This window comes from Diabrotica undecimpunctata, chromosome 6 (assembly GCF_040954645.1).
Source record: "Diabrotica undecimpunctata isolate CICGRU chromosome 6, icDiaUnde3, whole genome shotgun sequence".
Taxonomy (NCBI): domain Eukaryota; kingdom Metazoa; phylum Arthropoda; class Insecta; order Coleoptera; family Chrysomelidae; genus Diabrotica; species Diabrotica undecimpunctata.
In genome coordinates, this window is record NC_092808.1 from 94,191,203 (window position 1) to 94,205,283 (window position 14,081).

The following is a 14,081-nucleotide window of genomic DNA, read 5'->3' on the forward strand; positions in this document are numbered from 1 at the left end:
GTTGTTGGGGACAATATCAGGAAAATGTCTACCTACAAGACGAAAAACGTTTCGCTCAGGCACTACAGTTGTATATCCTGAGTTGACAGAGTTACTAATGTGGAGGTCCTGCGAAGAATGGGGAAAGAGTGTGAAATTCTCATGACCGTCAAAACTAAAAAGTTGGAATATCTAGGACATGTAATGAGAGATCAAGAACGTTACGGCCTTCTCCAGCTGATTCTCCAAGGGAAGGTAAATGGTTAGAGAGGACCGGGAAGACGACGCATTTCCTGGCTTCAAAATTTACGAAAGTGGTATAACACAACTACCACTGAACTGATCCGCGCTGCAATAAACAAAGTAAAGATAGCCGTGATGATCGCCAACATCCAGAACGGATAGGCACTTTAAGAAGAAGAAGAAAACTACAGTTGTATGTTTTGGTAAATGATACCTAAAAATAACATCTCATTGTAACAAGATAATTTCAAGAGTAGATCCACATACCTGTCTAGAAGCTGACGAATAAGATCCAAGTGAAACTGGACCAATGGTGTTTTCTCTGGGTGTTGTGTAAGGTATATTGCATGTGCATTTAGAATAGAAAGGTCCAATATGTGAAAGAGGAGCTTTTTATACCATTTGACGGTTTTTCTGGCGCTTTCTGTGGAACCTAGTAACATGTCAGTCCTGTCCACTATATTCATGTTGGAATCTATTACACAAGCTGGTTTTTTAATGAATTCGTTTGTCTTTCTGTCTTTTTTAGTCAATTCTACCATTTTGTCTTGGTGCATGGTAGTAAGCATAGCGACCTCTCTTCGATCCTTCCATTTTAGTGCCAACATATTGCAACTCGACAAACTAGGAGACGTGTACCAGTTATCAGTAAAGGGCGAGGAACCACGGATCCTGAGAGGCCGATATCCTCATAATGATTTATTTCGGTGTTTTTACCTACATAAACGATAAAGTCTTAACACATAACCCGTTTCACAGTCACACAGAAGAAACAATTTTATTCCAAATCGATGGCGTTTGATTCTTATAAACTGTTTAAACTGCAGCCGTCCTTTGAATAGAACCAAACTTTCATCGATTACCAGATTTTGAAATGGCGTAAAATTATTAGTGAATGAGCTTTTTACCTGCAAAAAAACGCCGCGCACCTTGTAATAAGAGTCCACTTGAGGTTGATCAGCATTTTCAGCGATAACATTCTCAGTATAGACTGAAAGCGATTCCGGGACACTACACTAGAAAATATGGGTGTATATAAACAAATCGTTTGTTGACCAATTTTCTGTAAGTTTGGCTTTTCTTTGGCGTGCTGCGAGTAATAGCACAGCGATAAATGTAAAAAATTTATTTTCTGTAAGTGGTGACCAAGCAATCTTTTTATTTTTGCAAACTTCTGCTGCAGCAAAATTATTTGTTTCATGTATAATTAAATTAACGGTATCTGCATTTAGAAAGGAAAGAAAGCAACCTATTTCCCTGGCAGGATTCTCAATATTGTCTAAATGGGCACCTGAATTTGTGTCATCAAACTCGTACACGACAGGAACAAATTGCTGTTTATCCCACTGTATACTAAAATCATCCGCTAAAGCTCTTTTGCTTTCATTTCTCGATGTATTTGCAACCACAACTTCGGCTTCGTCCTTATCAGCACCTTCATTTTCAGAAATAGCTTCATCATTCCTATAAATAATATTAACAATGTCCTCCTCTTCTGAATCATCGCTATCTGGTACATAATCGCTTTCACTTTCTACAAAAGGCTCTTCATCGGAATCCAAGCATGCCAGTATATCATCATATTCTTTTTGCGTTAGTCCACACAAACCACCTGTATCGCATGAACGCCTTCTTTTTCTCCAATCGGACATTTTCTTGAAATTTCACAATACATTTGCACTGCAACAGTAACAGCAGAATACTGCGTAGTCCTTGCTAACGTGATATTTGCTGTACAAGACGCATGCTAAAAATAGACCAAAAACCCGACCATACCCGGCATTATTAACGGCATGGTATTAAAAAGGTTTTCACTCGAGAACGTATATATACGTCACTGGGAACAGTGGCACTTTTCCCCAAACCGTACATGTACGTAGCTGGTAAAGAAAGGGTTAATATTGTTATTAATTGGATGAAGTTTATGACTTTTAAATTTTGACAATCGTTAGAAATCTAATCTTGTATTGACAGATATTCTTTTAATTTTTACTTCTCATTTAATGTCTGCATTTTTTTATTAGTTATTTTTAATGCGTTTTTAATTTAAACCCACTTAGAATATGTTGGCCCGAAATTAATTGATCGGAATTTATTTGAAGAACCTCTATTTCCTGACGATATCTGTGACGCCTTCTCCTGGTGCGAGTTCCGTGACGCTTGCCGCAGCATTTCACTATAGAGAAAAAAGTAATACTACGCCGGTATAGAAGCTTCGTTTAAAAAAAATGAAGTTTATAATTTTGAAAAGTTTGAATGAATTTTCGTCTTATATTTTGTAGCATTTTTCCGACTCTTATCGTTTGTAAAACATTTTTTCGTATAAATAAGAACGAGTCGACTGATTGAAAATCCTTTCGCTCAAACACGAAACAATGGTTTAAAGATGAATTATGCAAAGAGAAATCGTGTCTACCGCATGGAAAAGCGTTCAAAATTTTAAAATGACTGCGCGGTTTTCCAATTTCTATAACTCCGGTAATATTACTCGAATATACTTTAAATTTGGTGTGAATACTCTTGAAGTACTTTACTTCATATGAAAAAAAAAAACAAAATCAATTTTTTAAAATACAAGACCTATGTAACCCGTTAAGCCGGGATTTACATTTCTGATTTCTGCACTAAAGTAATTATCATTTAATGTTTTATCAAATTCTACTGCAGCAAGATTTTGACGCATAGCAACCAATTTAAACGTTATTCGATTTGTAGTTTATGGAAATAAACTTATTGACATTAGTAGTTTTATTTTCAACCAGTAAGAGGCGCCACGTATATAACCCAAAAATGGGTGTATCAAATTTAAATCATATTAAAAAATGCTTGAAAAAAATTATCTTAAATTGTGTTACTATCATAACTGTAAATCCAAATTAACAATTTTTTATTAAGATAAAAAAAAGATTTTTGATACGTTTAAGTTCCCTATTGACACTTTACAATTCGGTATTTATTTGTAAGTACATATTTAGCTATCAATTTATATATCAATTCACTTTATCACCTATTGCACCTATTATATTGAATGATGTATAGTGTCCCAATCATTTATATCTTTGTGAAACATTTTTGTTTATCTATATTTTTGTAAGTGAAAGTTTAAGGGAATAAAATTGTGTATCAAGAAAATTTTATAATGTATGTATGAATGCAACGGTTCGAAGATATTATATTTCGGGCATGTAGGTATCCATAAATATACCAGATTAATTTTCCATGTTTTTAGTGCAATATCGTTCTTTAATTGACATAAACCATTGAATATGTTACTTAGTATTTAGGTATAATAGATTTAATGTATTATTTAGTTGTAAATCATTTCTGTAAATTGCCATTATTTTTTACCCGTGTAATTTTGTTAAAGTTTTCAAGAACATATATCTAGTAACGTACCAAACAAGGTAATAGACGTAGATGAGTTTTTGGCATTGCGGAAGGAGGTTAGGCAGCAGCTCAAGCACGAAATAACTGATACCCCACCAGCAGATAATGATGCACCACCTGGTGATGAAGATCAGACCAAAGTGATTAGTTCTGATGAAGAAACAAAAATTCTTAGAGAAAGAATAATTTCAATTCGAAGAAAACTCCATAAAAATACGGTGACTGCAGTGACAGCTAGATGGAATTATGAAGAAGCGGTAAGATATTTTATTAATGTGTGCTTGATGTACTACTAAATAATATAGAGTTTATCATATTAATGTGTGGGATTTAATTAGTTTGTGATGTAAAAAATAAAGATTCGTTTCATTTTGAGACTATGATTTGGTAACATTCCTCATATCTAATGTATTATATGGTATAATTTTATTCTTTTAATATTTGAAAAAATATAGAATAAAAATGAATTTTGTTTACTTATGTTGTGTACACTTACGTACATAGAAATCGACCCACTTCATGATTTTTAATTTTATCTTTGTTGTTAACAAGATTATGTCAAGTCAAAATAAAACTTCGAAACTGTTCTACAGAATGCCTATTCTATATGAAATGTAGATATCATCTGCACACCACATGCCTAAGCTTTTCTGCCCATGTCGTTAAAACTTGTCCATTATGATATATATTCCAAGAGTAGTGAACAGCTTCAGTGACATGGTATCCCCTGAATACTTCACGCAGTACTGTGAATTTTTAAGTTTGTATGACTCCTATAAGACTAGCTGTGACGTTTTGATATATATTATTTTTATATATGTTTTATAGCATTAAATATACAAATGTATGTAATGTACACCCACTGGCACTATTAACTGCCCACCTTGTTTTTCTTTCAATTTGCAGAAATTGTCAATCTTGGACCACATTTTATGAAAGGTACTGTGAAAAGAAAACAATAAAATTATTGAAAAAAAAGTCGTTTATCAAGGGATATTTAGCAAAAATCCAATGTTTGAAAATCTTTAAATAAAATTCAAACAAACATAATTTTGAAAATCATAGTCTAATTAAAAAAAAAGAGTATTCATAATGGGTGTTGCCTCCTCTGGCCCTTAGGACTTTTCAGAGCCGGTTCGGCAATCCATTCATGATATCCTTAATATCCGATTGGGGATATTCTGCCACTCCTCTACCGCAACCATCTTGAGCTCTCCGAAGAATGTAGGGGCTAGTACTCTTGCTCTTACCCGTCTTTTGAGGTTGTCTCAAATGTTTTCAATTGGGTTAAGGTCGGGTTCTGACCTCATTAAGGTAGTCACGGGTGGATCTTACGGAATGGCAACGTGCATTGACATACATTAATTACTATTTAAATGTGAATAAGCCACAATTAAAGGTTAAAGTACGTTTATTAACGTTTCAATTTCCACTTCGGAAAAAAAATCTTTTCTTCTTTTTTCTTTTAAAATCCTCCCCTTTTTAAATTTAATGTCTGTTTCGTCCCCCCGTTTTTTTAAGTGTTTTCTGTGTGTCTTAAAGTGTCTCAATTTTAATTTTTAACTTTATATATTGGACTTTACAACAATTTGCCACATATTGCAACATAACTTTATCAAAGAAATTTGATAATTACAAGCTGATATAATTGCACACCCACACAATTTGTACATCTATTCTTATTCATTGTCTCACAACTGTCACCTTCCAAAACAAAAATAAAAATCTCAATAAATAACACACATTTTATAAATATATCTCCAGAATAAATATAAATAACAAGAACTTAATGGTATAGAACATTACTTTCATCAAACAAACAATTACATTTACCTATCTCTACTTCATTGGATAAAATCTGTCTCCTCAAGAACTTCCCCGTTTACTGTTAAACAATTACAATAGTTGACTTGAGTTCTTCAATCAACAATACAAGATAGTTTGAACCATGTTCTTTCAACCATCAATTAATAGAATACCGGCATCATTTATTTAACTTTGTATCGTGACCTGAAGATGCTTTGCATATTGTAGAAAGCGAAACCGGTCGTCTGATAGTTAAATTAAATTGATTGTGAGTAAGTCTAATTTATTATTTCTTTTACCTTTGTAATTGTTGGAATTTGGAATTGTTGGATATACCACATCTAACAAGTGTTCTAGCTACAAATATTATTCCTAAATACCAAAACGAATTTTGTTACACTACTCACAAAGAAATCTTAAGTGGCTATTCAGACCATATTGTGATCTATACAGACGGGTCAAAATCACTAACATGTACAACCAGTGCTTACTTTGTTTCAAAAGTGAAGATTAAAAAATCATTAATTTTAAATAATCAATCAAGCATCTTTTCTGCTGAAGCCGGTGATATATACAAAGCCCTTGAATTGTGCTGTGAAAACCAGTGGAAAAAATTGTCATATGCAGTGATTCACTGTCAGTATTACACTCCTGACTTCTTCTTCCTTTGCCCTATCTGTTTCGGACGTTGGCTATTAACAAGGCTATTTTGACTTTGTTTACGGCACCTCTGAACAGTTCGGTCGATGTTAGTCCGAACCATTGTCGCAGGTTATGCATCCATGAGTGTCGTCTTCTTCCCGGTCCCCTCCTACTGTCGATTCTTCCTTGGACTATTAACACTCCTGACAAAACTTTAAATTCAAAATCAATAGCAATATATTTATATTAGAAATTTTTCAACAGTTACTAAAACTATCAGATCCATATGGTGTTAAATTTGTATGTGTTAAGGGACACTCGATATTTTTGGCAATACTATTGCTAATTCTATTGTTAAAAATCCATTACAGCACCCAAATATGGCGATAGAAGAATTCAACACATGTGACCTACTTGCCTATATCAAACAACATATTAAATTTAAATGGACAGACGATGGATTCAGTTTGGTGAAAGCACAGGCACTAATTTATACAAATTACAACCAACAGTAGCTGTAAAACAATTTTACAAAGATGTTACACTAAGCAGAATCACAGTGTCAACTGTCTTAAGATTTAAAGTAGATCATGGATGTTTTCCGAAACATCTACACAAAATAGGAGTTCTCCCAACAGACCGATGTGAGTGTGGAACTAGTATAGCTGATTTAAATCACATATTTTTCAACTGCCCACTACATCGTAATAGAAGCACGTGGCTGCTAAAAGAATTGATAAAAGAGGGTTTAAGTACACCATTAAACATAAATCTACTATTAAGTGAAGACAATTAAAAATTTTTACAATCATGATATTTCTTGTAAAAATTAAATGAAAGGTATGAGTGTAAAATTCATCGTATTCATGAACATTTCCTTTGTATGTTTACCATATATGTTGCCCACCTACCTAACCGTGGTTTATGTCTTGTTTGTTAACATAAAGCCGCTCTGATGAATCCCTGAGCGTGAAAAGTGTCCTCCTTGTACAACCCTGTATGAATGAATACTAATATTCATATGTAATTACGTGGCTAAAGGTTCCAAGCCAAAGCCAATAGGCAACAAAAAACTTAGATGCAGTGATATTGTACAATAAATAAAGAAGTATTTTTTTCGTGTAATATAAACCACGATTATAAGAAAAATATAAAATTACACATTTTAAAAAATATACTTTTGAACTGTGCAGAAGAAAGTAATCGATAATAATCTAAATCATGGATTAAAGTATAAGGAAACTAACTTTAGTTATCAACTGTCAGTTTATAACCCGTTAAGCCCCAAAGCATAGTCGCGCTCCTTTCATCTCAGACCAAAAGTTACCATATAATATTTTTCTAATTTATGACTGTACTTCGATTGGTTAACGATTTTACAAAATTTCTAATTAAAAAAATATATCTATGTTCAGAGGTGATTTCTCAAGTTTATACCAGGCCAGTAATCTATATTTTTTGATCATTTGTTTGAAACAAATTTAAATCTCAATGCATATACGGTTAAATAACTTATAACAGTATTAGATTCATTCAGTAACTTTTATTGTCGTTTATCTTAATAGTAAAATTAAATTTCTCACTTTTAATTTTATCTAATGATGATTTTGCATAATGGTTGTTTCCTTGTTAAGTGAACGGGAAGCAACTCTGAAATTATTGTTGACACCGCAAGGGCCATCTGACTTGCTTCAAGATTGTAAATTATTTGTTCGTTTTTGACTGTGTATCTAATGTAAATTTTTGATTTATAGATAAAACGTCCATATTTTCATGTAAAACCTTTAGAACGATGCCAGCTTAAAAACTGGCAAGATTATTTAGATTATGAGACTGAGCAGGGAGACAGAGTGAGGATAATAGTATTGTTTGAAAGGTGTCTCATAGCTTGTGCTCTATACGAAGAGTTCTGGTTAAAGGTGAGTCTAATTTGTTTTATTTATATTTTATATCAAGTTAAGTGACAATTTGTTTTTGTCCTAACGGATCATATCGTCCTTGTACTTCTATAAATTGTATTCTCTTAAGACCATCCATTTATTTCTCAATACTTGTATGTCACGTTCTTTGTACTCTATCATCTATCTTCCTCTGAGAATTATATTTGTGCTGGTTTCGTATTTTCATATTCAAGTTAAATTAATCAAAAATTTAATTTTTAGTTTGTGCATTATCTGGAAAATCTTAGGGACCACGAGCTACAGCCTAAAATAAGAGATGTCTATGAGCGAGCTTGTACTATTCACCATCTAAAAAAACCAAATCTTCATTTGCAATGGGCCATTTTTGAAGAGGGTGTTGACAACGTCTCAAGAGCAGCAGAGATATTAGTAAATTTGGAAAAGTCTGTTCCAAATGTGTTACAGATTGCTTATCGGCGAATAAATTTAGGTAAGTTGTAATATTTCTTTAACAGGCAATACTTTGCATTAGTTGTGACGTCACTCCAACATATTCAGAGTCATTGTTGATTCTAAATAAACTATATAGGCAATACCATCTATAAAAGCTCATTTTATACTCGTTTTTGATAATTCACTGTAACTAGCATATTTTTAATTTTGGGCAGGACGTATCGCAAGAATGGACGATAATACGTGGACTAAAAGAATTATCCATTTTAGACCCAGAGAAAATGTCTTTAGAAAAATAGGACATCCTTTAACAAGATGGACCGGAGAGCTGCTTCTCTGCATATATCTTCTATATATTCTATCTCCAGGGTTGCTAACCTGAGGTCTGACAAACCATGATGTTGTAATCTGTCTAGTACAGTTCCTCTACTATTAGTAGTTCGGAGAGAGCATTAAACTGTAGGTCGGGTATATATGTGTACACTTGATGATACATTATACTTTTAGATGGAATTAAACCACAATAATTCTAACGACAATTACATTTTTAATTTTATATCGTTTCCATCGTTTTCAAGAATTTCTGAAATAAAAATTGCGAAAATTGATCTGTAACGTATAATGGTTGTTTATATATTCAATTTAATTTACAATCAACCTTTGTAGGTAACAGAGATATGTGCAGAGGAGCTGTCTATGCTCAAAATTGGTTGCTATGACACACTAAGATCGCTTTGTGTGGTATGAAACTCACTCTAGTATTCTTTTTGAAGAATATTTATGTAGACACTGGATGACAAGTCGAATAACACAATGTATTGTTAAACATACAACGACAACTGTTGTTGACATGTCTAACGTCAATTAAAATAAAAACTGGACGCTTGTAATTGCCTACGATACTGATCATGAAACCACCGCTTTGGCAAACAATGGAACAATGATCACACACATTTAAGTATCTGTTAGACTACATCGTTGCGTTCTATCTATTAACTGTTTGTAGAAATTAAGTATGAGTTTGACGAATTATTCGTGGATCTAGCTGTCATCACAAAATAAAAATTGGCCTTAAATGAGTTATTATTTCGCAGTATTCTAATCATCTTTGGTTAATTCTTGTATCGTCACATTAATTTATATGGATAATCTAACTACCTCCATCACGGTTTACTGAGAAACGCAACGAATCATAGCAATAGTTCTACTAGACAAGGACAGAATGTTCACAAATTCACCAATAAGTTGAATTTATATTCTGGTGTAAATTGACCCAAACGTTTTTTTTTATTTTGAACACTGCCGGTTTCCAAAAAATATCACTAAATTGGCAAAAAAAGCTGTCTAAAAAATGTTATCTAAAGTGTTATGATGAAAAGTGATAGGTGGGGGTATAATACAGAAAATCAAATAAATTTAATTTAAATAAAAATAAATTTAATTCCTGGGTGATTTGGAGCAGGGACGTTTAAATTTAAAAAAGGTGTTTTTTTTTAATTTTTGATCAAATTTGACATCCCTCAAAAAATTCAAATGCAAAAGGTATAGATTATATAAAAATCAACAACTTTTGCTATATAAGTAATATATATATATATATATATATATATATATATATATATATATATATATATATATATATATATATATATATATATATATATATATATATATATATATATATATATGTGTGTGTGTGTGTGTGTGTGTGTGTGTGTGTGTGTGTGTGTGTGTGTGTGTACGGGGCGTGTTTTTTAAGTAAGTACCGTTTTGGAATTAAAAAGAGACGTGCAAAGATATGGCAATAATTTTATTTTTACATGAAAGCCTGTACCTTAATCTACTTTTCTACATAATTTCCGTGAATATTGAGGCACTTGTCATAACGTGGCACCAGTTTTTGAACACCCTCCTGATAAAATTCTGCCGCCTGACTTGTTAACCACTGCATCACAAATGTTTGACTTCGTTATCGTCTTGAAGACGCTGACCGCCCAGGTGTTTCTTCAAGTGCTGGAACAAATGGTAGTCGCTGGGCGCCAGATCAGGGCTGTATGGAGGATCATCCAGAGTTTCCCATTTACATGATTTGATGAGATCTTTGGTCTGATTAGCCACATGTGGACGGGCATTGTCATGCAGCAAAACGATACCCTTACTCAACTTGCCACGTCTTTTGTTCTGGATTGCACGACGCAGATTTTTCAATGTCTCACATGATTTTCCGGGCAGAAATTGTTTGCTTAAACTTCACTCTTTTGGGTGATAATGAATGTCGCCATTCCATGGATTGTTGTTTCGATTCTGGTGGACGTAGGCCACCCACGTTTCGTCACCAGTAACAATTTGGTCTAAAAAATATTCAATGCACTGCCTAAACGTTGGGTTTTGTGCAAATCCGTCAATTCAAGTTCTCGGTAACAATGCGATACAAAACACTACGAGAATACTGAGGAAAGCAGTCGGACAATGATGAAATTGTAAAGCGTCTGTTTTCTCTCACCTTTTCGTCCACTTTCTGCACCAAATTTTCATTAACGACCGAAGGACGCCCAATCCGTTCTTCATCATGCACATTTGTGCGGCCATCTTTAAATGCTCTCACCCATTTCCTTACCATTCCATCACTCATAATGTTTTGTCCGTAAACTTCAACGATCTCACGATGAATATCGATCGGTTTTACGCCTTTAGCACCAAGAAATCGTATAACAGCCCGTACTTCACAATCAGCGTGTCTCACGATTGTTGAAGGCATCTTAAACACTGGAGTAAACAAGTATACAATGAAGAATCAGACTGTAATGGCGTCAGTGCGTAGACAAGAGCTAAATAACAAGACAAGATACTAAATTTCACTTAAATCAGTTAAATAGTTTTCAATATATCCCTAAAAATAATATAAAAAAATATTAATGAATCACCCTGTAGAACGAAAACTAGCAACATTTTTATAGTTTATTCGTCTTCCGGGTTTGGACCGTGTCATTTGTGAGTGACCAAAAGTGGGTTCATCTCGACGTTTCGCTACAGTTGTATGTAGCTTCTTCAGGAGAACAAAAAGAAAAAGAAAACAAAAGAAAGGAAGATGGGTAGTTAGCAACGGTAACTCAGTTACTCAACGCAACCAGAGGCGAATACTAACTACCAAGATGGGCATTTGGTCACAGTAACTCAACTACTTAACGCAGCCAGAGGTGAAAACCAAATGCCAGGACAGGGATTCACGTCCAACAGCTCAGAACACTAACGCGTCGAGAGGCGGGGAGTGAATCCGACGATTACTCCGCTGTCGCTCTATTTATAGTTGCGGTGACCTGTCGTGTCGGGACGGGCTGCGTTAAGTAATTGAGTTACTGTGACCATATGCCCATCTTGGTAGTTAGTATTCGCCTCTGGTTGCGTTGAGTAACTGAGTTACCGTTGCTAACTACCCATCTTCCTTTCTTTTGTTTTCTTTTTCTTTTTGTTCTCCTGAAGAAGCTACATACAATTGTAGCGAAACGTCGAGATGAACCCACTTTTGGGTCACTCACAAATGACACGGTCCAAACCCGGAAGACGAATAAACTATAATTCTGACTCTGGCCGTGGAAGCCTACGATCTCATTTAGCAACATTTTGCCTAAGCAATTTGAGCTCAAACGCTTTATTTTGATGTCAGCTTTCACCCATGAGCTAATGTCCAATTAATTATGGGACACCCTATATATATATATATATATATATATATATATATATATATATATATATATATATATATATATATATATAGTAAACTCTTAAATATTGGGGAAATCTGCAATATTTAAGAGTTTACTATTTAACTAATCTGCAAAGATTAAATTTCTTTTCTATATATATATATATATATATATATATATATATATATATATTTCTTAGTTCTTATTGATGTGAGTGAGCTATTTAGTCAATCCATTTAAAATATTCAAGAGGATAGCTACCCCGTGTTGTAGAGAAAACATTTTTAAAACAAAAATGGATTTCATTAGAAATAGTTCGAGGTTTGTTCAATGATTTTTGCAAATAGGTATTATATATGTTAAGGTGGTAGTAGGGGGTGAAATGCTTACAACTCACACTGTATGATGGAACATAATATTTTGCAGTTCATTTATCATAACCTGAGTAAAAATTCTAATGCTAATTTTTCCATTACGTAGAATAAACCAATATTAATATTCTCATCTATTTACATTATAGATCTTATTTTTATGTTGTATCTGTTCTGTTTCAGAAAGACGACGGGGCGATAACGAAAAATGTTGCCAACTTTTCGAACACTATATAAGTAGTACAAAAAACAAAATCATTGCCAGTAGCATATCAATAAAATATTCCAGATTTGCATTCTTTATAATGAAGGACGTTGAAAAAGCACAAACAATTTTAAAATCTGCTATTGCTAAAGATCCAAATAATCCTAGACTGTATTTGCAGCTTGTTGATCTCACTTTACATAAAGGAGATGCAACTGAAAACGATATCATAGAAATCCTAAATATGTTTTTGGACAAAGATAATATAGACGGTGAGCAAAAGATGTTGTTTGCTCAAAGAAAATTAGAATATCTCGAAGATTTTGGAAGTAATCTTCAGTTAGTACAAGACGCTCATGAACAATATCAAAAATTGGTCAAGCAAAATAAAGAAGCAATGAAAAAGAAGGAAATTAAGAGGTAAGTTTTGGAGGCAGGTTCTTCGATTTTTCTTTAGCAGCGGCCAACTATAATTTCTTTACTGCCGTTACTGCAACAAATTTAGATTTTTCGAAACAGCTGAGTGCATTGCATTAACTGCTCGACTGTTAACTGTATATATACTGTAAATTGTCCTTTATATAAATATATATTTCTAAAAAAATTTTAACCACAAACTAATTTTTAAAAAAGTAAAGGGTTTTTTTTTAGAGGTATAGAACTTTGAAATGAAATAAAATTTTTATAAATTGACATGAAATTGACTTTATTCGAAAGATAATGTTTTGGCATTATAATTTAAATATAATTTCTGGCATATAACTGTAATAGCTGGCTCTGACGTAGTCTAATCTGGAGGTCTAATTTTCGGTTACTTTTTCCAATATTTTGTCGCCGTATATCGGCAATAACGCAACGAATGTTGTCCTCCAAGTAGTCAATCGTTTCATGCTTATCGGCGTAGACTGGCACCTTCACATGTCCCCACATAAAATAGTCTAGGAGTGTTAAATCGCACGATCTTGGAGGCCAATTCACAGTCCGCAATGTGAAACTATGCGGTTATCAAACGTTTCCTTCAATAAATCAATTGTGGCACGAGCTGTGTGACATATTGCGCCGTTTTATTAAAACGACAGCTTCTGCACATAATGGTTCTTCAATTGGGGAATGAAAAGGGCAGTAATCATGACTCTATAGCGGTCACCATTGACTGTAATGTTCTGGCCTGCATCGTTTTTGAAGAAGTACGGTTCAATGATTTCACCAGACCATAAAGCACACCAAACAGACAGTTTTTCTCGATGTAATAGTTTCTCAACATTCATTTGAGGATTATCTTAACTCCAAATACGGCCGTTTTGTTTGTTGACTTAGCCATTCAACCAAAAGTGAGCTTTATCGCTAAACAAAATACACTTATGAAAATCGGAATCAATCGCAATCTCGT

General features: G+C 33.6%; 1 protein-coding gene across 2 annotated transcripts in view; it reads left to right on the top strand.

Moving 5' to 3' along the window:
- LOC140443571 (pre-mRNA-processing factor 39-like) overlaps positions 1-14,081 on the top strand; it is a 58,817-nt gene that overhangs the window by 38,391 nt on the left and 6,345 nt on the right. For both annotated transcript variants that reach the window (XM_072534904.1, XM_072534905.1), the window contains 4 exons: positions 3,590-3,866; positions 7,812-7,976; positions 8,220-8,448; positions 12,670-13,111. In XM_072534904.1, the coding sequence (XP_072391005.1) occupies positions 3,590-3,866; positions 7,812-7,976; positions 8,220-8,448; positions 12,670-13,111 (1,113 nt within the window). The remainder of the gene's footprint in view (positions 1-3,589; positions 3,867-7,811; positions 7,977-8,219; positions 8,449-12,669; positions 13,112-14,081) is intronic.